Consider the following 26511-nt stretch of genomic DNA (forward strand, 5'->3'; position numbering starts at 1 on the left):
TGTGGTGGAATGTATAGTCCTGCTGAGCCCTCACAGCAGCAAAAGGCAAAGCTGAGGCTGCTGCCCCTCTATCATTTCTGTAGATGCTGTGTTAGGTATGCAGGAAAGAAAATGGGTCTTCTAGTTGTGACAGAGTGAGAAGTGAAAATGGCGATAGGCTCACTGAAATAAAAGGCAGACGTTAGAAGCCAATGAACCAGTCTCTGAGCACGAGTGATGCAGAGGCTGTTTTGCATGGCTTTCCCCTCCGAGCCTGGGGACCGCAGCAGCATCTGATGCGTTGGTGACTGCTCAAGCTGAAGCAGGAGGGCCTGGGTTCCTACGACAGGATTTAAGACCAAAGTTTGGTTCCAGGCCCATCCCTGATGCCTGAACTTCTGTTCCCTTGGGGGCCGTGGCCGAATTTGAGGCTGCCTTTTCCAGCTGTCAGAGAGAGAAAGAAAGGAGACCTCCCTCTGTCCCTGTGGATGTGGTGAAGGGACCCTTCCAACACCGCTTCTGTGGAGCAGTGGCATCGCTCTGCGATGGCTGGTCGTGGCTCCTCTCTGAGCTCCCAAGGAGTCGAGGATAACCCACACTGCTGCGATCCCCTGCGGCATCTGCGAGGTCCTGAAGGCAATTCAGCGTCATCACCCTCCTGGGTGGCCGTTCTGGGTGGAGATTTGGAAAACTGCTTCATCTATTAACATCTGACTGCCCTTCCTTTGTTAGAGGGATGCTTAAACTTGCAAGGGGTTTATTGCGTGTTGGTCACCATGCTCCACTAAAAAAATGGTCTGACTTAACTCTACGAGGAGAGCGTCCATGTCCTCTTCCTTGCAAGAACAGACTTTCTCACTTAAACCCTCACAGAGGATTGTTGCCCAGTGTTTGTGTACCACAGCAGTGGTGATGCGATGGTGGGGCTCTAGTAAGAGGAAGAACTTCCTTGCTTTTGAGGGGATAGTAAATGTTGTTTCATAGGGAATATCCGAGGGTTTCTTCATTCACATGTCTAGAGATAGGTCTCAGGGAAGACTTTGGGAACGGGAAGTGTTCTGGTTCCTCGATCTGGTTCTTCCTGTTCCCTCTTGGAGGAGGGAGGGTGGGAGAGCAGCATAGGAGAGCGAGGACTTCGCGTGCAGAAGTGAAAAATCCAGGGAAGGAACTGTGCATGCTCCTCACCCAAAGTACCTCCCTCCTGCCTGCCCTGCCCGTCGCAGGCTTTGAGCAGGAGTATGGATTAGGTTGCCCTGTCTGCCCAGCCTCTTTGCCTATTTCTGGCAGTTCACAGATGCTGATCTGATGGATGCTTTTCCCTTTCTGTCATGACTGCACTATTATTTTATTTTCCATGCATCATCAGCTGCCTGTGACAGGGCAGTTTTGAGCATTCCTTGCTGCCTGCAGAAATTGAGGGTGGAAGTTGGATGGGTCGGTAGCCCGTTCAGCTGTCAGGTTGCCCGTGGGTGCTTTTGTTCCAAGAGCACACACCAAATAAAGACACATCATGTTCACAGGCCGGGGAACAAAGCATTTTAATATTTGTAGTTGCTTTTTAGGCCTTTCACAGCATCGCTTTGTCTACGTGAACTGCATGAATTTGCATGCTGGAGCGCAGCCGCCCAGGGCCCCTGTGCCTCCACCCCAGTCGGTCGTTCTACCTTCTGTTTCCTCTTGCTTCCCTTTCATTGTTTGTGCTTCGCATGTGCCCCCTCCCAGCTTCCCTCTTTACATCCATTTGCGCTTTTTCTTCCCCCCGCCCATCCTTGGGGTCTTTTCTCTTGATTTCGGCTTCCTCTGAAGCCTGCAGAGCCGTTTGGGGATGGCTCACCTACTGTTCTTGCTCCGCAGCCGAGCCTGACGGGTGCCTGGAGCATTGCAGTTGGTGAGGGTGTGTGTGGGCTTGTGTGCCAGAGCTGAGGAGGAGCTGGCTGTATCTAGCGTGCTGACAGTCTTCCACTGGTCTGCAGCTTCCTCCAGGATTTTAATGTTTCTTCCTGGGTTGCCTTTTTGCTTTGAGACAAGCTGGGTTTCCTGGTTGGATGCGGTATCCATGTTCCCTTGTGCCCAGTTTGTCTTTCTCATTGAAGGTGGTGTAAAGTGTAGGGTAGCTGCAGAGCTGCTGCCTTGCTCCCCTTCTCCTCCTTTCCCTTGACCTCTTTTTTTTTTATAGCAGATGTCCCTGGGGTGGGTGGCTGGATTTTTGTTTTTGTTTTCCTTCCCATCATTCATCCCCAGTATGGGAAAACATAACGTCTTTCCTGCCCTGATGGTTGAGAGGTGGATGGAAAACCGTTGGGATTTTGACATGGAAGATCTCAAGTGCAAGAGGCTTGATTAGAGCAGTTGTGTTTTTTATTTAGACTCCTTATAATTTTGTGATTTTTTTTTTTTTGCTTGTTTGTTTGTAACTTGTTAATACTTAACTAAAATGCTTGGGAGAAAAGCTCCTTTTTGTAGGATGTGACACCCAAGCCCTTCACCATTAAAGGCTGAAAAAGCTCCAAATACAAAGAGCCATGTTGGAGCACTTCAGTGCAAAGCTGAAAGGCAGTTATATTTTTGTTGTTGTTGTTGCTGAAGAGGAGAGGGAGGAGCCCAAGCAAAAGCACGGTAAGGGTGTCAGGCCTGCTGTCTCCACGGCCATGAGTGTATGAAAGGAGAAGCACAAATGCCATGTATTGTTCATGGTGGACACCACTTAAAAGAGGTATTGGAGAGTCATAGTTGACTGTTTCTGTCAGTCAGAAAACGCTTTGACTACTGTGAGCATCTGAAGGCAGGGGCAGGCAGGTTGGGTACCTGCAGGGCAGGGCATTCAGCACTTTCAGCCCCATCGGTTTCAAGGGAGGAACTACTTTAAAATGAAATACTGAAGGTTAAGTTGTAGGTCTTGTTATTGTGATTGAAAATGACAGTAAATCATCAAAGGCAACATATGCCAAACTCTTTTTTTGGTGTTGTGCCACATCTGTCTGATGTGATGGGTTTTCTACTGTTCCTGTGTGTTGTATGTAGGAGATGAGCGAGATGTTTCATTAGGGGAACGCCTTGTGTACGTTTCAATTTGCTTGCAGATACTTAGGAGATTACAGTGACTGCTTATTTCAGATTACTGTGATAATGTTTCAGGTGCTTGAATGTTGGAGAAAGAGAAAGATACCACTATATGTACTTTGTCATAGTCTGCGACAGACACTGGGCAAATACAGAGCTGCTGCCTGGGTTTTCCCTTTAAAGGTTCTGCTTGGTTCTGAAAGATTTTTGTTATTTTCTTTTCTTCCCGTGTAGTAGCAACTCGTCTTCAGTTCCTGTTCTTCAGTGCAGCTCAGGGGCTAATAAGCTTAATTGTTCTGCTGGTTTCGAAAGCTGATGAAGACCTTGATCTTACATATGTATCTGAGATATGTGGCACTGCAGCGTGTCATTAACAGACGCGCATCCCATCAGCTATGCACAAATTGAATGTACGGAGTCACCTACTTCAAAGCAGGGTTTGTCTGAAGGCGCACAATTTGTGTGAAAGCTTGAGACAGACTTGGGGTGGGAATTGTGTTCTGCTTTGGACTGTTAAAAGGCTCTTCCAGCCTCCCAGCTGAGCTTCTGGATGGTGCTGATAGGACTTGGGGCTGGTTGGCTTTGCAGATTATGCAGAAGCTGTCAGCCCAGGCTCTCATGACTTGTGTGATATGAGAGGGGCACTTTCAGGGGCTTTCTAGCGTAAGATAAGCACCTGCCCATATTCAGGATGAGGTTTGGAGGAGGGGGACTTTTCTTCCTGTCGTGGATAGGCTGCTGGGACCTGCATTTTGGCTTCAGGACTCATTCCCTTCCTCCCACCATCCCCCTGTAGTACTTGTCTGGCAATACGGTAGTTTGAGAAAGCACTTTTTTTTTTTTTAAATTCTCAGTGTAAGTATACACGTAGCCTGTGGCATACAGAGGAGGGAAGATAGGAGAAAGCTGGACATGGGGCTCTGTGCATGCTCAGAGTCAAAGGTGATTTTTTAAAAAAATTTTTTTCTTGCACAATTGAGATTTTATGCTGTGGCTGCACTGCAGATTGGGAAGGTTTTCTTCATCGTTGCTTGAGGAGAAGTGGTAAGATAGCTAGTGTTAAGGCTGAGTGCTGTGTAATGACACAGTCCCAGGTTTCTGATGCCTGGCAGATGTTAAGCCACTTAAAGGAGGAGTTAAGCCATTTAAAACGAGGATAGCTTGCCAGCCTGTTGTGGTAGAGAAGCTGTTTCTGGAGGAGGTGAATGAGGAGTCCTTTAATTCTGCTTGGTATCCTACTGAGGTCCTAGAACTACAAAAGGAGCTTGGAGAAGCTGGAAGGCAGATGATGGGTTCGTATTGTGCCATACCGGTAGAGTCTAACAACAAGGCTTAGCTCAGTTATTAGGCATGGCTGGGTCTTCATGAGGGCCAGGTGCTTGGACTTGTAGGTAGGTAGGTAGGTCTGTGCTGAAGAGCCATGTGATGTGCTGCAGATCATGGACAATTATCACGGTGTCTCCAACCTCCCTTTAAGGGCAGGCGTACAGAAAGATTGTCAAGTCCTCAAATTAACCTGTACTTCCCTGTCAGTCTTATTACGATTTGGTTATGCTGTGGTGAAGGCTGTGCTGCTTCTGTTGGATGAGCTGCTTGTGGCAAAAGATTGAAGTTTAGTTGCGACTGGTAGCTTTTGGCAAGATCTGTAATAATATTAGCCATAAGGTCATTATTTTAGCCATAATAATGTTAATAATAACTGTATTTGCTGCCTTTTCCTTAGTGTGGTTGTCATTTTTTCCCCATTCATGAGGTTCAGGTATGCAGAAATCCTGATGTCTGTCTGTTCAGTAAATGAGTAGGGCTGCCTGGGCTGCCTAAGCTTCTGAAGCCTATAGAAGGGTGTTCAGAGGTTGTGCAGGTGATATTTCCCCCCTCCCCCCCACCCCAGTATGCAGTGAAAATAGGAGCTAGAGGCAGAGCTGGTGACCTGGGGCCTGTTCCGTGATGCACTTACATGTGAAACATGTAGGAGGGCTGGTGGAAAGTGCACTCTTTTTGTTTCAAAAAGGTTTTTTTTCTCCTACCTTTTCATTACTAAGGTCTGTAGCTCGTGCCTTGTGGAACCACCACCTGCAGAAACAGTAGCTGGGAAAACTTACCAGCTGTTCCTGGCAGGATAACTGTAACCTCTTGCTGAAAAATGTTAATCTCTCTAAAGCTGTCCCTGGTTTCATCAGCACAGGTTGGGTTGCTGTAACACACTCCATTTTAAGTTGTACCTGAAGCTTTCCTGGGGATCTTGGCCAGTTCAGAGCAGCTACCTGCTTGTTTTAAATGGATTTCCTGCAGGGAGCTCATTGAACCGATGCTGGAGTTCATTTCTGTAGACAGCTCAAAGTGGTTAGTTGTGAACTGCAAGCTGGCACAGTTTAACTGCATGTCTCGAAAATTACCTTAGTCCAGCAACTGAGCTAAGTTATGTTTAAGGCTTCTATTCTCTCCCCTTTCTGTATGTGCGGCTGATCACTGATAAGATCTGGGTTTGGGATCTCGCCATCCCTGTTGGAACGTGGTACCTCGCCTTTGCTTTTGGCGTTACCATGTGATCTGAATTTCAAGGTGTTTTGCATCCTGTTTTCTCAGGTACTGGCTAATGAAATTTAGTGACGGGGCAGATAATTTGAAGGTGAAGGAAATAGTCTTCCTGTAGTTTGAGGGCAATTGATGGCTTTAGACTGAAATTGTATGTGTGAGCAGAATTTTGTATAGATGCATTTGTATAAATGGAAAATGAGTCTGTTCAATCAACATTTGGGAAAAAAATGGAGTAACTATGTTAAGTTACCATTTATCCTGGCAAAATGAGCTGAAACCTCAAATGGGATGGCCAGCATCCACCTTACTTGAATTGTAAAGGAATCACTGTAGGAATTTTAGATTTCTGAGTTTGTTTTGCAAGCAAGTCACATGAGAGTCCATCTTTGGAGGATTTAAAAATGGTACGTGTCCAGTGCACCCTGGTGCAATTCTGAGATTCTTACGTAGTATTTTCTCTGTTTGTCAGGCTGATTCCGAGGAGGATGTGGAAGAGCATCCACAAGAGCAAAGGTAAGCAAAACTTGAAAGAAAACAAGAGTATTGAAGCTCATTTTGGTTTTTGCTTTATGAAATACTGAAGAGTAATTGGGCTGACTACTAAAAACTATTTTTTGTGCTGCACATTAAATAGATTTTCATTACTTCTGGCGTACAATTTTCTCAACGTTAATTTGTTAGCAAAACCAGAAAACAGTGTGCAGCTTATGCAAGACTGAAATGCCTTCTTGCATCTTTCTCCATATCCTATGTCTAAGCTGCATTTGCTTTTCATTGCTTGTACACAAAAAAATGTTTGAATTCTGCTTTATTGTATATTTTGTAATTAATTTATTTCAACAAGAGGACAATTTTCCGTTCCAAAATTTGCAAACGTAAGTAGTCTTGGAGTGTTAATGTGTACCAAGGCGGGGAGGAAGGTAAAGAAGATTTAAAGCCAAAGGCTTATTAATGTGTTACTGTGAAACAATAAATATCCTGCCTTATTTCTTGAAATCAGATAAATAATAAAGCTCTAAAGAACTGTAGCCTCAACTCTGCTGTTTCTGTTAATATTAGGCCTCCTCTCTATTGAAGGGTTGGGTAAATAGCATCGCAGAATATTTTTTTAAATACACATTTTTTTTTTCTTCTGAGCGTCCAGATTAAAATGCTTGGACATCTACCAGTGAAACACTTCCTTCCTTTGGTATGTGTTAATGTGGGTACAGCGTTCAGTGCCCGTACCAGCCAGAAAGATCACAAGACTTAAAATAAACACATGTAACACCACTGTGCTCTGATGGCTGCAGTTAGCCAGAAATGCTTTTTCTCATTTATGTCCTGTCTTTGCCCCTTAACCTGGGTTTGAGAGCAAATAGACCTGATAAAATAAAAGCCTTGCTGGGAGTTGGCAGTAGGGTTAAGCCTGGGGGTGGAAAAGGGATGGATATGATGGGTCTGTCCTGCACTGCAACACTTCTTCACACAGCTTTTCCCTCTCTTTCTGCCCCATCGGGAGCCTTCTCATCCAAACCCAGCATCACATTAGGGCTCCTGTGCCCCATTTCCATGGGAATGACAAAGATGGTATAGAAACAGGGTGGAAGAATTACTGCTGCCTCTGACAGCTGGTGCTGATGGTTTGTGCTTACCAATGTCCCCCAGTTCCTACCTGCATTGGGGACATTTTTTTTTCCTCCTCTCCTTGCGGAAAGAGGGGTAAACTGTTGAAAGCTGTCATTTTCTCTGCACAAATACAGAACTTTCTGATTTTCAGCTGGGGACTACTATGGTTTTGATGCAAAATTTTCACTGCGTGCCTAAGCATGCTCTCTTTATTGAGAGGTAGACAGAAGATAGCGGTTTCAAATGCTGTGCTTGAGGTGGTTTCTGAGATCTTTCATGAGTAGCAGAGAGATGTAGTTTAGGGAAAAAAAACCCCAAAACTCCAGCTGCCTATTTTTTAATGGAGGTGGATGGAGTAACTGGCTACTATGGCAATAGTAAAAATATTATTGAAAGATAAATAGTTCTTGAGACTCAGATAGGACATAGGAAAAAGTGGTTTGACTATTTTTTGTCATTCAGGTGCTTAAAGATTTTTCTAGTAATTACTCATTTCCAAAAATGAACATGTTTTCTGTAAGTAAAGTTTATAGGGTTCACTTGCATGGATGGAAACATCCTTCTGTTGTCATACTGAAATGCTTCAGGAAACTTGCCTTAACAGACATTGGTTTGCATGCATCTTTTAAACTGTTTTGGTTTGCTGACGTATGTAAACACCGATCTGTGTGTGCTCTGTATACTGAAGGTATGTTATAGTGTAGACGTCATGAAGATGACCTAGCAAAGAGGTACATTAGAAAGACTAGAATTTATTAGTTTCTTAACAGATTAACTTTCCTTTGCTTGGCTTATATTACTATATGGTGAAATCATGGGGATTTCCTTTTCCTGTAGCAGCAAAACCTGAGAGCTTGCAGCATCTCCATCTCGTCTGCCAGTGTGCCCTAGGGAAATCAGCTAAAGCTACTGAAATTTGATGTGAAGCCCCTAGAAGCAAGGCACCTTAAAGTAGCAGTATGAACAGAAGTTAATGGAGGTAGGGAATTCAAAATTTTCCCCAGAGCTGAAGAAAGTAGAGAGCGTTCAGCATTTTGGGGCATAAAGGAGAAAGTATCTTCCCAACACACTGTTTCATTCAGTTTTTAATTCTAGGTTAAAGGGCTCTCTTGGGAGCTTGCTAACCTACTTTTAAAAAAAGAAAAAAAGTAAAGTATTAACAGTCTGTTAACTGACTTCCTGTGCATGTGCATTGCAGCATCTTCCATTTGGGGTGGGCTACTTGCTTTTCTGTTGTTTTTGTGGCATGCGCAAGGGGGATGGAGGTAGTCTCATTATTTCTGCCTTAGGTTTAGCTTTAACAAATAGAGACGTTTGCGTGGAAGTAAAAAGACATTGTCAAAATAGCAGTTTTTGTAAAGAGCCATTTCAGAGGTGAATGAGAAACGGTGGTTTGAAGGTCCTTGGGTTTGCAGCTGCCCTGAGTGAGAAAAATGTAATTAGCAACTCTGTAATTTCCAGCCTATGATTCCTGCCTTTCCAGTTGCTTGGATGCTACCACAGGTTGCTTTCCGCTGTTTTGTAACTCTGAAGTAAGAAATGCTGGACAGTAGATACTTGAGTTGCTGGATGTACTGCTTCAGGCCGCAGTCTTTGACAGAATTAAAGCCACATGTATTTGGACGAGCCTATTAAAGAAGCTTCAAGTTTCCTTAAAAAACTGTTACTTGACTTGAAAGTCAGCAGTAAAAAGATGCCTTCCAGAACAACTTGGGTTCAGGAAGCTTGTTAGAAGAAAGCCAATGAGAGGTGTTGACAGTTGGTGTTTTTGTTGGGTGGGGTTTTTTTTTTACCTGCTTCATGCTGGTGACTGTTCCCTTGCCAGAGCTGGCAGTAGCAAATTTTGAAGATTCAGGTGCTTGGGTTTTTTATTATGCTTTTGTTAAAGCAGCAGAATCAGTCAAATGCAGAAGTCTGGCACAGATAAAGGGACAATACTGTTAGGTGATGTGCATAAATGATGCTATCAAAATGTTTATCTTTCCACTTCAAGGAAGCAGACATTGGACTATCAAAAGAAAAAATAAATTTTCACATGTATGACACTCTTAGTCCTTGGTTTTGAGGGCTTTTGGAGAAAGGCCTTTGAGGATCCAGTTTCCCAGCTGACATGTTGAAGAACACTTGCTCCAGAATAAACTGCTGTACTCAAGGTTTGGATCACATACTCTTAATATGTGATGGGCATTAGTAGTCCATGAGAAAGGAAAGCCATAAAATACTAAGAGTGTGTTTTGTAATTAGCAAGTAAGAGGACATTTTCCAGCCTTTACCTGTGACAGGGCATATTTTGCTTTGAGTGGATAGGTATCAACTGCTAGGAAAATTATAAGTGTGATGCAGTTAGCTCAGTCAAGCATTTCTGCTGGACCTTTGCTTTTGATCCCTGGGACAGCATTTGACCCTGTGGACTGGAGCTGCTTGGGGCAGCAGATGGTATCAGGTCCCAGTGGGTTCCTGCTGGGGTGATAGTGCAGCCCCAGGAGTGACAGCTGGTGCCAGGCACTTTGACCTCTCCTGATGGCCAAGTGGGATTACTCCTAATCCTGTGATTTTTGCTGTGTCTGTGAAATAGTGCTCCAGGTGGGGAAGAGAAATTGGAAGGTAAAGGTAGCAAGGGAGTAGTTTACTAGTTGCCTGAGAGGCAATGAAGCAGTTAAGGTGCACCGACTGCAAAATTACTCAGGGACTTAGTGGATACTTAGGAGATGTAGTTATAACATTTGCCTCAGGAAGAATCCAGAGTGGCTGGCGAGAATGAGCTTGCTTCCCATTGTGAGGTTGTATGTAGCAATTTCTCACTGGCTACAGCTTCATCTCATCTCCAGTCAGGAGGCCCAGATGCATCTGGCACTGTGGATGGACTCTTAAGACACTTCAGAGGTGACTCATCTGTGGTCTCAGTGCCATAATTTCTGACAGTCCCGTTCTTGGAAAGTAATGGCATGGGACTAGTGGTACGCTAGTGTACCGGATACCTAGTTTGGGTGGTGGCTAAGCCAGGAAAAGAAAGACTGAAAAATAGGTTACGATCAACCAGAATTTCCCCCCCCCCTTCTGCTTTTTCTTACTGAAAATAATAAAAATTTATTTTTTGTGCCAGAAGAAACATCTGAATATTAAAAACACTGTTGTTTTATGTTATGTTTACTTTTTAAACATCTTTAATAAAGTCAAACTGAGTATCCATTGAGAATGCTTCAAAATGAGAAGCTGAAAAGTAGTTTTGAGAGTGTCAGTGAGTGCTTAAACTGTTTGAAAGGAACCATTGTAAAACAATATTTTCAAACTAAGCTTGTATTGAGTACCACTAATCATTTAGATTGTCATTAAACTTATCCCCGAAAGTAGTTGAAATATTAGATGAAGGCTTTTTCTAGGATATACGCTTGCTCCTAACTCGTAATAACAGACTTGCTTTTACTAAGTTTTTAATAGCTCTTAAAATTCTTTTGCGAAAGAAGCACAAATCTGTGTATGTATTAACAAAAAAAAGTTGCATTTCTTGGAAAAAAGCTTTTTACTCACCATTAATGCACTTGCATAAAGTAACACATTTCTACAGTATGAACAGAATGGGTGTTTTTACTGGGTTGCATCAAAAACTGCTTCGATATTGGTTAACTTTTTAATTGATAAGTCACTGCTGTTGTATCCTACTTACATTTTCACCAAATCACCAAGGGACTACTAATCTTAAGTTTTATTGGATGCCTGAAGAAATGAAACTTACTTTATATAATCCTTAGAAGTAAAGGAGTGGAAATGAGATGTACACACCTACCTGTTAACGCTTGGGTGAAAATCCCAAAGGAAACACCTGCAGGGAACACAGAGAATAATGTGAAGCTAGAATAAAAAAAATCTTACTGAAGAAAATCGCTAGAAGGTTGGCAAAGTTTGGGGGATCTGTTGTAGAGGAAGAAACAGGTTGTTTCGGAAGGACCTATCAGTACTACTCTTCCTCTCCTTTCTAACACTTCTTGCCAGGCCTAGCCCAGGGTGCCAGGCTGAACTCCTCCTGCTTTAGTCATTCATCTCTATTTTATGTGTTGTAATTCATTCACTGATGAACTTTGCCTTGCTGAACTTTGTATTAAATGCTGTTAGGGACATCTGTGACCTCCTGTGCACTGCTTCTTCCGAAATGTTAGTCCTTTTGCAAAATTGTGTTGCTTGTCTGCTGATACATGGAGTAAAAAACCCGTTCAGTTTTGTGTTTTTTTCTTTTTTTCCCTGAGACACTGTATGACAGTGCTGTGTGCTAGCAAATGAGTTAGCTATCCATTTATTTTTTTGTTTCTAAGGTGCTTTCAGACATTTCTGAAATGAGAGCAGCAGCCTAGGCCAGCTGTACTGTGTTTCACACCAGACAGAGAAGCTAACGCCATGGCTTTTTAGGATCTGGAGTTAATGGCAAACGAGACAGTCCTGCTCCATTTTTTCAAAGAGCTGTCAAATGTCTGTTCTCGGCATAGGACAGAATTGACCTAACTGACCTTAACTGAAATATTTTAAAGGTGATGCATGGCCAGATTTAATTACTCTTTGATATCCTGTAGCTCATCGTCAAAATCTTGTCCGCTTGCATTGACTAAACCCTGCTGGTATGTATGAATTTCTCTTGCTGTTGTGAGCCCTCTTGGGCTGAAAGACGCTCATGGTCAGATCAGTGACTGTTTGATCTGCATGTCGGCTTCTATGCTGACCTAAAATGGACTTTCTCATCTATGGGTGACAATTTGACTTTGAGAAATGAAGGCAAAATTGGTGTGGTAATTGAGAATTGGCACTTGCGCTTTCATATGGCTCACACTGCCTTGAAAAGCCACACAGGCTGTCTTTACCCCAGTTTCTATCCTGGTAAAAATAGCAGGCAGTGAGAGTCTCCTCCCAGCTGGGGCTGCGAGGTTATTGTTTGCCCAGGCATTAGTGTATGTGAAGAAGCTGTATTTGTGGATATGCGCTAGTGGAGTAAACTTTCTCATGTGTAATGACCTGTTTTAAAAGGACAAATAATCTGAGCTTTACATTCTGGTGTCCTGTATCTCTTTCTGTTCTTCTGTTAATTTCTTCACTTTTTCTTTCCCACTTTCTGAGCTTTCTGTCTCTTCTGCAGATCTCTTGCGTACCTTTTTATGGCATCTCTTCTTTCTTTTTACTTTCTGTCTAGGCTGTGCTTGAAGCGGTTGTAGTTTCTGTACTGCAAGAGGAGGAGGAGGCTGTCTTGCCCTCTCCATTTCCCCAGTACTGTCTCCTGCCTTGTGCGGCCCTACAAGCTGTATCAGAAAACTCCTCTGGATTAAAAGCACTTCTTAGTGTTATTTTTGACAGTTAGCATTTAGCTGTGATCATTCTCTGCTCGGTTTCCCTGTGGCAGCGTCAGCTGAAAATGAGCATGAAAATGAGCATGAAAGTGTTCCCTTGTCCTCCCACTGTGCTGGATGGGTGCTGGACCTGACACCGGAGCCGTGCGGGCATCGCAGCTCACCTGCAGGAGAGCATCTCTGTTACATTCCTCCCAAGCCACTCCCAGTGGGGCCTGCCCGGGTCCCAGCATGGCTCTGGTCTGGACCTCGTGGAGTCTTCCTGCTCTTTCTCAGTCTTTCTGTCCCCTCTCTTCTTCCACCTGCCTTCTAGCCTGCTGTTCGGGTGGGTGGTTGCATGGTGGTACTCCTGCCAAGGCTGACTCTCTGCTCCCTTATTTACCACAGTGTGGGAGGAGCCCAGCCAAATCTGCTGCTCTGCTCGCTGTTGGCAAGATAGATGAGCAGGTTAGGCCCCAAAAGCGTGGGGCTGAGGGGAGAGAATTTTGTCGTATGTCGGGAGTAATGCCTTATCAAATCAGTGGCTGCTGGGTAGGAGGAGGGTAAAGCATTTGCATCAGCGTGATGGATAGCTGTGGAGGCAGTTGATGGATTTTGGGTGGATGGTGTGGCGAATTATGCACCCTGCCACTGTATGGAAATTTGAAGGCAAGTGCACACACACGTACATCATTTGTTTGTTGTACATGGTTTTAACTTTTTTTCAGGCTCTTGGTAAACTGCTGTAGCCTGTCCTTTGGGACCGAGTCCACCCAGAATGCATGGTCTTCAGAGTTAGGGCAGTTCTGATCTGAGCGGGTGGCACAAGGGCATACGGTGTCTTATTTCCCAGTCTGTGTTTGATTCAGTACTGGCTGGCAAGCTATACAGGAGCAGAGACAGATCTCGTGGTGGTGCAGGCTGTTGGTACAGTCATTCAGCAAACACATGGGGAGGGTCAGCTCTTAATGCCAAGCAACTGCATGCTGCCAGTGCTCTGCAAGTCCGCTCTGGAACATGCCATTTTTCTTCTTAAATTTAACCTGCCTTGTTTTGAATAAGGGGGTGTTAGGACACATTTTATATGTTTAGAGAAGAGGAAAAAAAAAACCACCAAGAAAAGCAAAAGCAAACAGCTGCTGTGGCATGTTTGTCCTTGTCCTAATCGTTGTAAGCTTAATATCCCCGTAGCCCATACATGCTGCTTCTGTAATATAAGTAGTTCAGAACAGGAACTCTCTTCTCATGCTCCTACTTCTACATTTTAATAGACTAATAATGAATTTCAGATGTGTGTTAATCTCAGGTTAATCCTTCTGACTTGTGGGCAGTGGGCCACAAAAGATGTAGCTTTATATCCATACATTTATTATTAATAAATTATTCTTACTTCCCTAATAGCTGCTTCTTAGTTGCCCTTAAGAGGGCTTAATTTGCAGTAATTTTAATTTTACCATTATGTAGTTAAACGATAGACATCTGGAGTAATAGACCAATGTCAGCAATCTGAAGATGGACACCCTGTAAGGATTTAGCTTCATAGTTTTTCTGCTGTTGCAGATTGGCAAATTGTGACAAAATAGAAAAAAAAACGAAACAGCTTGCTCACTTTCAGGAGTTTGCAGTCTACTTCTGAATCATTAACCCCGGCACGCTGGCTTGATTTTTATAAGCCGAGTATAAAGTTACCTGAAATCTATCTGATGCAGTGTAATAAAGTGTTATAGGCAATGTTGTTACCTGCTTCTCATCTTCCTAGAGACTCAAAGGTAATGCAAACCTAGCTTATAATGCCTCACGTATATTTATTTGACTAGGAGGTGTGCTCTGGGAAAGCTGCCCTCCCGCCCTGGCAGTGACTCAGAGCGGGTGACTTGTAGGCAGGTCGGCAAAGGAGCCTTTTCAGTAATTTTGGCATCTGCCATAGTAATGTAAGTAAAAACATGGACAGGAAAACAAAGCAAATAGCTCATCTGTACCACTTTCAGTTCAGTCTTGCTTATAAATTCAAGCCTTAAGTTTTAAAAACGTCGTAGTTACATTGTCTTAAATATTTTTTTGTATCCACTTTCTAGAGTAGCTGCTTTGGGAAGAGACTTTTTCTTTGTGGTGGTTATTGTAGAATGACCAGCTCCTCTCTTCCTTGGGACAAAATAGCCCTGTCCTCTTCAGGGGGAGGAAAAGCATATCAGATATTACCCTTGCATGGGATAACAGCGTGTATTAACTCGCTTGCAGAGTTCTGAGTACTTACAGCAGATATTTGCTTTATATTTGTAGAAGAGTTTGCTTTAATCAAATAAGCTAACCGCCTAGGAGAGACACGTGGTTGGTGTGAATAATTTAGGTGTCTGCTTGTCCTGTTGGGTCCACCGTTCTATGTTATGTCCAGGCTGCCACCTGAGATACGGAAAATAGAGGGCAAAGCTAGCTGTGTTAATAGTCACCTTATCTTCCTCTCCACCTCCTGCCCCCGAAGTGGTGTACAAATAAAGCTGCATTTCTTTTTGTGTGTGCATGTATGTCTTGGTAACTTTTAGAAAGTGCAATGGAAATATAATTAGACAAGAACAACTCAGGATATTTTTTATATGTGTGTGTACGAAACAGACCTTGCTTTCTGTAGAACAAGTGGACTTTATATAAGTTTTAACCACAGGAATTTCTCAATGAAAAACAATCACTTGAAAGAAGGTTTTTTTTTGCTCAGAATTATGAGGGAAAGGAGAGAGAAGGGAAAAAGCTTTCTAAGAGGAGGGTGGGAAGTAGCTCTCTCCTTGTTTTTGGTGATGTTCTCATCTTCTGATAGCTTCTTGTCTGTTGCAGTACCTAGTGAGCTGTAGTCAGTGGTTTACCATCACACCTACCTGGATACCAGAACTCCACAGATGTCAAAAATAAGAAATTTGAAGTGCAAAATAGTGCTTTTTGGTATTGCCTGATAAAAACCTACTTATACTTCAAAACTTTGTGAATACACATGAAGAAGCTGTAAGGACTTAGAAGTAAAAAGGAGAAAGTTAAGACAGTGTATAATGTTCAGCGCTGTTGAAAGCATGGGCTGTGTGGTCTCTGGTTCATGGTTTTGTTGTGTTTCAGTTAGAAGTTGGGCCTTGAGCGAGAAAAAGTTGTGTTAAAATGTTTTGTTAGCAACAGCATGCTCCTTGAGGAAACACGAGAAATGCAGAAAGCTCGCTATTTTTTTTTTAAGCGTAGAAACTGTTCTTTTGGATGATGGGATGGTGACACTTGTAGTGATGTAGCTGAGCTTCCATTATAAAAGATGACCTCAATTCCGTTGCAGTCCTAAGGTTTGAAACTGCTCTGGCCTTTGGAGATACTTGTATATTAATAGAATGATAGTTGGACACAATTCAAAATGCCTGGGAAAACTTTCAGAAACCTGAATGATATGTATGAAGAAAAAGTGATCTTAAGTCAAAATTGTTCTGACATACGTTCTCACTATTTCATATATAAATCATTATATAGATTTCCAGTTTTTTTAATTGATGTTCTTTGTTTTAATGGTTCTCTCTGGGACCTGGTTATTTTCTTTGAGACACTGCAGCATAATTCTGTTGCAAGTATCTCAGCACCTTTGTCTCAAAGAAAAAGTTAACTTTGAATTAAATAGGCAGTCTCAGCTTTACAAAGCACATAACTGACCAGTTTTTAATCTGCTTATCTTAATTTCTGCTAATATCTGCCTTGTTGGTAACACAGATATATTTATCTCCTGAGTGGGAATTTCCCAGCTTTTTTTAGTCATGTGTGAATGCTGGTACCTGATCTAGTGGAAAGTTAATAAGCTCTCTTGTTGTGCTGTTCTTTGTTCTCTGTGCCCCCTGAATGCTGCTGTGTTCTTAATGCCCTGTTTCCCCTCCTGATTTGATTTACTGGAGGGCTTCTGGTCACCCATGTGGTGGGTATATGCATGAAAAGCTTTTGCGGGTCCTAAGAGAGGGTCCAAACCAAGGTTGTTACACAGACTGTCAGATTTCTAGAAGCTCTAGAGACTGGCTTTGAGCACTGCCGCCATCAACTCCTCCACGCTTCTTTCAGAGCTGACAGTGTTTGGCAAGTAGTGGATCCAAATGTTAATAGTTAAATTTTTTTAAAGTTTGTTGGGGTACTGAGGTCTTGACCTTTCCTGTGAAGCTGCTGCAATTATTTCTGTTATTTCTGGTTATCAAAATTAAGCACCGCCGCCCCTCCAAAAAAGGCCACCTGGCATCCTGCTTCCTGCTGGGGCTCCTTCCCCTGTGAGCGCTCCCCAGAATTCCTCCATGGACAGCACGTGGGTTTGGTGGGATCAGGCAGCTCTTTGCAGTCCTCCAGCTGTAGGTGTTTGTTTCTCATCAGTGAGAACAGAAATGGGTTTGGCTGTCATGTATCAAACTGAAATTTGGCCATATGAATACATGTGTATATGTTTGAATGCCATCTCCTGGCATTTAGGACACGAGTCCACGTTTGTTGGAGCAGCATGTTGTGCTGCTGTTGGGAATACACTTGGAACAAAGAGGGACTTTGGAGACTTCTTTGACTCTGGGCCAGGAGTCTGTGTGATGTGTTTAGCACTGGAGAGAGAAAAAACAGATGCATGCTTGTTTTTGTATTATTTGCGAGGAGGATCCTTTGTATGGTTTCCAAGGTCTTGAAGTTCCTGTATATTGTGCTGTCTTTTAACTCTGTTGCTGTAGTGCGCTTGGATGGGAGGTGCAGTTTTCACAAGCAATTGAAAATGCACATGTGCCCCCTTTTTTAAGGCGCTCAGACATCCTTGCTGCTCTGTGTCAGAGCACCAGAGCAAAGTACACCGTATTCTTAAGGCTTTTCTTGGTGGGAATATGTAAAAGCTGTTAATTACTCATCTGTTACAGACTGGGGGGTCTATGGGTACTTTTCACTTGGTTTGAAACCCACCTTCATGTACCTTGTCGTGTTGGCAGTTGTTGCACAGCCAAGCTGAATCCTGAGGGAGTTTTAGGATAAAAGGCTGGTTGAATTTTACTGAATTATCTGATAATACAGTAGTTCTATTTTCTTTGAGGATAAATTGCAGTGATTCATTAAAAAAAGGTTGGTTACATTTGGTGGAAAATAAAAGCTGTAATTTTAAAGTCTAAAGTAATTATGCTTTCGTGACTGCTGCTGCTGAGGCACTGCTTAGGGTATGAAGATGTACATTGCATGAGATTTCAGAGTTGTACATACTAGATGTCATCCTGAAAGATCTGGTTGCCTTTGCAGGAGATAATGAAGGAATTAGTGTGTGAAGTTGTGTTCTTTCCACTTGAAAAGCAGAACAGTCTAACAAGGATTATTAGAAGCGTCTGAAATATAAAAGGTTTGTGTTTTTACCTTAGGACTCTACCAAAGATATTGGCAAGTGACTGTCATCACCCACAGGGCTGGACAACCATGCTTTCGGTACCCTCTGGGCACTGGTCACCAGCTCTCAGCTGACATAATGCTGTAGCAGGTCAGCTCCTGCACCGTGCACTAGGCGCAAATCCCACACATTTCTGAGTAGAGATGCTGTTGGTATTAACAGATACTGTCATGGTTACACAGGTGTCTTGATATTAAACCTTTGGGCGGACAGTCAGTGGGAGTTGCTGCAGAACATGGGAGGCAGAGGGATGGTTTTCTTTCCCCTCATTAAGTGCCCGCTGTCTGGCTGGGTACCCGGCGGTGTTCATCTCGCAACAAACTACACTGCAAGGTTGCACTGAGTGCTGGTTTTTCCCCTTTTCGTCCCCTCTGGGCTCATCAGATTCTTGCCCCAGCACAGCGCGCTCTGGAGAGGCTGCTGCAAACCGCGTGGATGCATCAGCCTGGTCCCACTCCCTGGTGGGGGAGCCAGAGCCCGAGGGGCTGTGCATCTGAGGGGAAGGAGGTGGCAGCAAGGCAGCATCTAAGTGGGAAAGCCAGTAGTGTTACTGAGGCCACAAGACTATTTTGCAGTATTGTTGCCCTATAACCACAGCATTGTGTGGTATCCCATATACTTACAGTGCCATCGTGGCATCCATGCATTTCCCATCTGTTGCTTGAAAGCAGGTCAATGTAGAGGGTATGGGGGTGGTCAGATTGCACCAATCATGATAAAATATGTGTTTCAAGACAACAGAAGAGCTTTAAGGACAGCAGCCAGGCAAGGTTCACCTGCCCCATGACCTGGAGGTGGCCCTCGGTAACAGGCAAGATCCATCCCTACCACCAGAACGTGGTGTTGTCTATGGGGAATCTCCCTCCCTGGGCACCTGGGCAGTGGTAGAGGAGTAATTTTGGGACAGAGCTTTAGATGTTGGATGGCTGGTCACCTCCAGCTCCTTCTGCAGCAAGAGAGAAAGAGTTTTCACCAGAGGACTGTCAAAGAGTTTAATTTAGGTGCTTTGAATTACCCTCAGGAGGAGTCTGTTTTTCCCAGTCTCTCAGAGGGAGGGGGAACGACAAGTCTTCTAATTTTGGAGCCCAGGGTGAAGGAGTGCTCACGTGCCCCCAAGCTTTCCTGCCTCCACTGCTTCCCCTGTCGTGTGCATCTTCCCCTTGCCGCAGAGGGCAAGACGGCAGGTGAAGCTGCAGTAATTTTTTCAACCCCCCAGCATTTCTGACTTGCACAATGAGCCTGACCTGCCCTCTCCGCTCAGGTTTTCATATAAATTCAGAGACTGGAGATGCCTGACCTCAGTCCGTGTTGTTCTGGGCCGAGGCTGTGGCTGGCAGTCTGCACCTTGGGTACCGCAGGACTTTCTGCTGCAGAAGCAAGCGGCACCTGTGCAACCACCAGACCTTTCTCGGTGAGCAGTCCAAGCCTGGGTGAGCTGCTTCATATGCCTCCTGTCTGCTTTGGTGCGCAGGGCGCTCGTCTTCAGCCTGCTGCCTCGTACTGAAACTCAGAGCAGCATGTTGGTTAAGGCAAAACCCTACCAAAACAGGATGCTGCCATCCACACATGGTTGCCTGGCTGGAGAGAGAGAGGCTGGGCAGCTGGTGAGACATCTTGCCTGACTTGGTGCCGGAAACAGCTCAGATGTGATGCTGGACCTGTCTGGGCTAGAATTTGGCAGTGGGGGAAGGATGGGGTGTAACTGCCAGAGAGGCAGGGGGCAAGTATGGTAAGAAGAGGAAAAATGACTAAAGGTTGTGAAGAGAAGGAAAGTAAAAAAGGTGCCCATGGAAAGAAAGGCGAAGTGAACAAAGGTACTGGTAGGAAGGGAAAAATGAAAGTGTGCATATTTCAAGTGATAGGCAAAACTGTTAAGGGACAGCAGCAGATTGCAATCTAATGATGAAAGGAAGGATACACAATAGCAAATGGGAAGTGAAGTGAGAGAAAGGAGGGAGTGACTGATTCATAACTGCTTGCACCTTGTGTAACCACTACCTCTGTTTATGTGAGATGGTTTTAAGGGTCCATGCAAAACGGAATCAAGTCTCCCTACTCTGGCTGGCAGAGGTGTGCAGCAGTCCGCTGCGCGCTGGTTTAATGTCAGATATTACACAGGGTACAAAGCAGTCAGCAAGTCAGACCTCACTAGTGGCATTGTAGGTCACCTCTTACATTTTGCCTATGTACATATTTTTTGTGCTGAATTACATTGTCCTATCTACTGAAGCTGTGGGTTGGCATTTTAAAATTAAGGTCTCTGCAATAAACACATCAATAAATATACAAATGGTGAAGACCTGAACACAGAGATGATTAATATGCTAACCATATATAAACATAAATCATGTAATTCCTGGGTTGTGTGTTGTGGTTTTTTTTTTTTTCTAATGAGACTGGAACAACAAGGAGCACTCCACTGTCCTCAGAAGTGAGCAGCCGCGTAACACTGTAGAATAAGTTTTGCAGTTCCATATCACTTTCTGGATTTAACATGCCTGCTTAGTTTCTGTGCCTGCGTGCTAGCGCTGTGTGCCATGTGCATCGCTGGTTTGTGTCTAAATCTTAATTCCTGGCAACTGGAGGAGGGTAGGGAGTTGAAGGGCCTGTACTTGACCGACTCCTTGACCCGTGCTTTATGTGCTTTGTTGATATTAACTGCCTTTCTTCAATAGCTATTGTCTGATTTCTGTCTTGGTGTGTTCTGTCTTTTATTCGAGTCCTTTGCAGCAAGCCTGCTGCCTACAACCCACGAGGTGCCTGCTGCCTGCTTAGGTATTTCTATGGCCCGTTGCTGACCCAGTTTCTGCAGCATTTAAACTGCCCTTTTGAAAAGGGGGCATTTCTGGCCTTTGTGAGCATTCCCAGTGTTGCTGGGATAATGTGGCTGATCCTGCAGATGTGGGTAGTCGCTTTAAAACAAACACTCCCCCTGCCCCAGTCCCCATGCTTTCACTCTTGTGTGGAATTTTTTTTTTCTCCTTGTAAATAAATACAATTGTTAATGCGTTCTGGTCATTGAAGCGGTGGGCTGCATTTTGGTGGATGGTTTGTTCTTGCAATAATTACTGAAATGTTTGATGTGCAGGGGGGAGGGAAGGGCAGTGCAGTGCACAGCCATAAAGAGCGTACACTTCCAGATTTTAAGATGAAGACCGTCGCTTTTGTTCCCAAACTGAGGAAGCTCATTTGGGACTTGGAGAACTGCAAGCTGCACCATGTTTGTTGTAGCTTTGTTGCAAGGTCTGGCTTGGAGGTTAGGTCCCGCCGGGCATGAGCACTGGATTGGGGATAACGACACTTGGTTTGAACACTTGCATCATTTTTAATTTTTCCCTCTGTCTGCTGAAATGTTGTAGGCTGTGGAAAGGTAAGATGAGGTGTTGAAAATGTGATCCTGTGGGAGCTGCAAATCCACGTGTTACCTACTGCTCGCTGTGGTTTGGGGCAGCACCTTGCGCTTCCTTATTCCCTCTGTCTTTTTGCCATACTCCTGCGAAAAGCCGTGTCCTCCATTTTGAAGCACTCAGAGAACTGCCTTACAAAGCCTTGTAGCTCCTTTTTTAGTGTAAAATGGTGCCGTGGAGTGAAACGACGGGGCCTGTTCAGAGGTTGAATGCACTTGCCAAGCTTGCACTTAGGTTGCAGGTGGGTCTGTACTTCTGCTCGTGAGAAGGGGCGAAGTGCTCCACGCCGGTGCTGCGCCTAGGCCCACCCCAGCTGCCCCTCTGCTCACGAGAAGCCCCGCTGGCTTCAGCAGCAGTTTGTGCAGGTCCTGGTGGGTTCCCACGTGGGACTGTGACATTTATTTGCAAATCTTGCAGAGGAAGGAGCGTTGAGAGACGTACAGCTAAGCTTGTTTAAATACGCCGTTGGGCTGCAGAGAGCTCTTTGGCCTGTTGAAGGAGCTTTTCCCCTCACAGGCAGCTTGAGAAAATCCGTATTGAATAGGTTAATGTGTGGAGCGTGCAGAAGCACAGTGCATCCTCTCTTGCAGTGGAAGGACACCTCTGGTTTGAGGCTTAAGAGACTAAAAATGGCGCTCCTGATTCTTTCCCCTTAGTTTCACAGGTGGAAATTTCAAGTTGGCAAACTCTGATTAGTTTCTTAGCTTTGAAACAAAGGAGGAAATGCAAGAATCTAGGGGAGGCGGAGTCTTAATATAGTACTTGATTGCAAATACTTATTCTAACTTACACAAAATAATCAAAAGCTGACTTCCTGTCTTTTTTTTAAACTAATTTTTCTCCTCTTCCGTCCCCCACCAGCTATCCTGCTGAAGGAAACAAATGTTAACTTGTTGGCTCAAGGTGCCCCTTGCTGGGAATCGGAGCTCTGGTGGTTAACGTGCCAGCCATAACATACCTGAAGTTTTTTTGGTGGTACACATTTTGTTAATAAACCTGTGAAACAGGGTATGTTTCATATGGTTCTGCTTTGTTTAATAGCAGAAAGTTGCAGCATTTTGTACGTCAGAAGAAGTGGCTCAGAGGATGTGCTGTGCATTGGCTTCAACAGATCCCAGATGTTTTGCAAGGATCTGCTAATTTCCGCAATAAGCGTTGTAACTAATCCTGGTAATGCCAAAATTTTTGAATTTTTGCCAGTTTGAATTTTCTGGTATAAATTTTTCCATATTTTTTCTTTAACAACGCAATCTAACAAAGTATAAATAACACAGTAGTACTTAGGAGTAGGTCACAAATACACTGTGAGAGTGCTTCCTTTTATTAATAGCACTGAATCATGGAGCTGTCTTTTCATTTTGCGTACCATGACCCAGAGTGCCAAGTGACACAGGACAGGCGAGTGGCTCTTTTCAGAAGGGGCAGCTGTGGGAATTTGGCAGGCTGGCTGCATGGTGTCCTGCCACCGAAGGGGTCTGCTGGCTTTAGGTGAGAAAGTGGAAATGATCTGATGCTGTGGAGGGTTCCCCTGTTCTTTTTCTGCCCGCAGGAAGGGATGTACTTGGAAGTATAACTGGACTTTTGTATGGGGAATTGGAAAAGAAAAGCTTTTACTTTAAGAGTAGGTATATATAACTGGACTGTTGAAGTGTATAGGTGAAGATGAAAATGCACAGTGCGATCAGTTAATAAAATATGAATGAACAGTAAGTAGTCTTCAAATTTTTTTATCACTATAGTAATTTTTAAAGGTTCTTGATAGAAAAAAAGTTCCATATTTTTCTGAAGAAAATACACATCCCATCTAATAAATAATACTACACGTCACATCTGTAAAATGGTGTTGATCCAGTAGGTTATGGCTGCACCAGAACCAAAAGGTTTGTTGAGTGACACGTACATTTGGAGGAGCACTAAAGAGGATATAATATACCCCAGCTGGGAGGGTTGGAAAACAAGAACAAGAGTGTGATGCTCCTGTGGGATGGAGGTGTTGATTCTGGGCCAAAGCTACTTTTTTGGTGGTGTTATTTGGTTAGTGACTTTAACTTTTCCTCCTTAAGAATCGGTAGCGGCCCCTGGGGTGTGGGAGAGCAGCTTTGTTCCCCAGCTCTATGTAGGACGACTGTACAACTGCAGCCTCACTCTGCAGCAATATGCTTAAAGTAACTTTAATCAAAGTATAGCTGTCTCCTTCTCTTTGTTTCTTCTTTGCATCGTATTTTCACAGTCACATAATACAGCTTGTGAAAATGCTGCTCAATGACATGAAAAATCAGGTGTTCTTAGAAAGCTAGTGTATGTAGTTTAAATTCTGGGTAGTTTGCCCATGCTTCGGAAAGTCTTGTATGAGGTTTCATCTGTTAGAAAGAGAATTAAGTATTTAATAAGTCTGACAATCAATAGCATCAATAGTTTTTCTCCTTATAAAACCGAAACAGCAGTGATAAAGTTGGCCTTGATGCGTTACTCAAGCTAGTGTTTGGTAAAAGAAATTTGAAAGAGGTGCATGTATTTGAGTTTTCACAAGGGACTTCCCCAGTATCTTACCAGTTTGTAAACTAATTTACTGCCTAATGCATCTAACCTGTATATTGTAGTGTTTGCTTTTCCATAGTAGTAGCATTTGAAGCTATCTGGTAAAGTACTGTGTAGATAACTTATACGATTTTCTATACTGAACCCATTTTGGTTGTCTGTCTTCATATGTTGGCTTAAACAAGGAATGGTATTGGATGTTTGTAGGTAAATTACTATGCTTAAATGTTGATGTTCAGAGATTATACTTTGTTTTTCAAGATTTGGGATGAAATTCACAAAAGAGAATAAATGCAAAGCCTAGGCTGATGTTTTCTACTATTGCATCTGCAGCTTTAGGAGATGTGAACTTATTGACTTTTCCATTACTTCTTTTCAGGGCAGGTGCTATTAGGTGCATTGTCCAGACCAAAGGGAATAAATTAAAAGCAGAATTTTTTTTCTATGCCTGAGTTTTCTGTATTTGCTTAGTTTCCTTTTTAGTTAATATTCTTTTTTCTGTTTCAGGGGAAAAACGGGGAGGGGATTTTTAGTACTTAACAGGTTCAGTGTAAAGGTTTCCTATGAGCCTAGACCTACCATGCAAATCTGTACCTTAGCTGCTACAGGCCTGTACTGTCATTATAAAAAGAAATGAAAAGGCTTGCATTAATGCAGAAACAGCAAGAGGCAGCTCCTGTAGGAAGATTATCACTCTAATTGCTGTAGGAAGATTATCTCTCTTAATTGCTATAGGAAGATTATCACTCTTAATTATTAAGCAGGTCAAACTTATCAGCTACCGCAGAACTCGTTCATGCATTTTGCTGAACTGTTCTAACTTAAAATGGTTTCTGTCAAGATGAAAATTTTTGGCTGCGGCTGTAAATAGAAAAAGGAAATGGTTGGGTGCAATGATATTTGACAAGAATGTAACTTCCTATTGCCGTGAGCTTTGCAGCCCCACTGTGCTTCCTGTCAATGCCTCCCCCCTTCTCTCAAGGCAGGAGCCGGATCCCCTGAGCCGGAGAAATACTGCGTTACCCCAGCATGTGAAAGTGAAACACTTGAAGAAGGGTTGCTGGTGAATTGACAGAAATTGGCCCATTGCTCTTCAGCCTAGGGAGATTTTTTTTTTGAGTAAAATTTTGTGCGCTTGATGAATTTTTATTTTAACTGGTAAAATCAGAGTTGCAGTTGATACATTAAAAAGGCAAGGACTGTTTTCACTTGGATCACTTCCTTCTGTACTGCTAATTGTCCTGTAGACACTGCAGGAACAGAAAACAAGTTCATTGTTTTTTAAGGAATTAATTTAATTGAGGCAGGTGTGATTAGAATCGGTATTTTTCTTCTGGAATAGGTCTCTTTTGTTAGATTCCTAATTATGTTCGTACAGGACTATGCTTAAAAAACAGCTCTTGCCACTAAAATCTTCTGCCATGGTTTCGCCGTTGCAAGGGCGGAATGAAATACTCTACTACCTAGTAAGTAAAAATAAGTGTGCTCTCCTTAGGTACAAGGCAGGTGACTTTGTGGTCTGTCTTCTGCCTTTCTTAGGGTTCTTTTAATCCTACGCCTTTCACAAGGCCATGCTGTGAAATTTGACTGCTTTCAGAAAAATGCTTTGAAAACTGGGTAGGGAATGGTCATTTAAATTTCATGGTATTTCCATGGAAGGCTTGCATTTAGTGCTTTGCTTTCAGCTGGAGAAGGCAGCATGCTGACATTGTGGAAGCCTTTTCTCTAGGTACTTCTCCATGCACTCTTTCTCTAGTTCATGTTTTCACAGTGTCTGAAAAAGGCTATAAGCAGCACATCTCCAGTTGAAAATGTTTCATTTTTGGTGTAGAGACTCTGGGCAGGAACTTGGATAAACATCTTTCAGAGGTGTGGGGTCTCATAGCTCCTCTTGAAGTGATTCTGAATTGGGTGTTGAGCAGTATCCTTCAAAAAGCAGCCATTTATTTACATGTATAAAGTAGGTCAGGGTGCGTCAGTTTCTGAAGAGCAAACCTGGGTTATGCAGGCAGTTTAATGGGTTTTGGTTTGGTGGTTTGTTTTGGGGTTTTTTGAGGGTTTGGCAACTACAAGGTAAGGAAATTACTCAAAAAAAGTGATTTTGGCTAAAAAGCTTTGAAGTTGAAAAAGGAAAAATAGCATGAGCTGCTTTGTGTGCCTTTGGGATCTGTGTTTTTATTTTACATACTCATGGGCTAGAAGCATTGGTAATTCAAGATAAAACTTCAAGAATGCCAAGGTTCCTGATGGAGCCAGAAGTGTTTGTTGTATTAGGCAAGTGACTCAATTTATTTTGGGAAGAACTACAAAAATAAATTATTCATTGTTGTTTCTGTGATTTTTTAACAGTTTAACAGAAGATTGACTTCTTAAAAAAAGTTCAATTGTAAAGAAGCTTAACAAAAAGAAAGGCAAGCTAAAGTTTTTATTTTAGTTATAATTATCTTAAGTACTTAGAGTTTGCCTTATGAAATATTGCAAAATGAACAGGCAATTGTTAAATTATACGAAGTTAAAAGGAAAATGAAGGTGGATGTTCTGCTTACCAGGGTATTTGGGATTTGCTGGCAGTGGTAAACATGCTTCAGAGGAAAATGTTTGATGTGCATTTTGAATTAGTGGGCCCCGTACTAGTACTATCCAAGACAAATAACCTAGATATTTCTCAGCCTAGCTG

General features: G+C 43.2%; 1 protein-coding gene across 8 annotated transcripts in view; it reads left to right on the forward strand.

Moving 5' to 3' along the window:
• TMEM131L (transmembrane 131 like) overlaps nt 1-26511 on the forward strand; it is an 83369-nt gene that overhangs the window by 1870 nt on the left and 54988 nt on the right. For 7 of the 8 annotated variants that reach the window (XR_012660301.1, XR_012660302.1, XR_012660300.1 and 4 more), the window contains exon 3: nt 6047-6090. Coding sequence is in view for 5 of the 8 variants with exons in the window: in XM_075090970.1 (XP_074947071.1) it covers nt 6047-6090 (44 nt within the window). In the remaining 3 variants the exon portion in view is untranslated. Of the gene's footprint in view, nt 1-3918; nt 3982-6046; nt 6091-26511 lie in introns of those variants that run through there. The other variant, XM_075090974.1, reaches the window with a different exon arrangement.

The sequence above is a fragment of the Phalacrocorax aristotelis genome, chromosome 4 (assembly GCF_949628215.1).
Source record: "Phalacrocorax aristotelis chromosome 4, bGulAri2.1, whole genome shotgun sequence".
Classification (NCBI taxonomy): domain Eukaryota; kingdom Metazoa; phylum Chordata; class Aves; order Suliformes; family Phalacrocoracidae; genus Phalacrocorax; species Phalacrocorax aristotelis.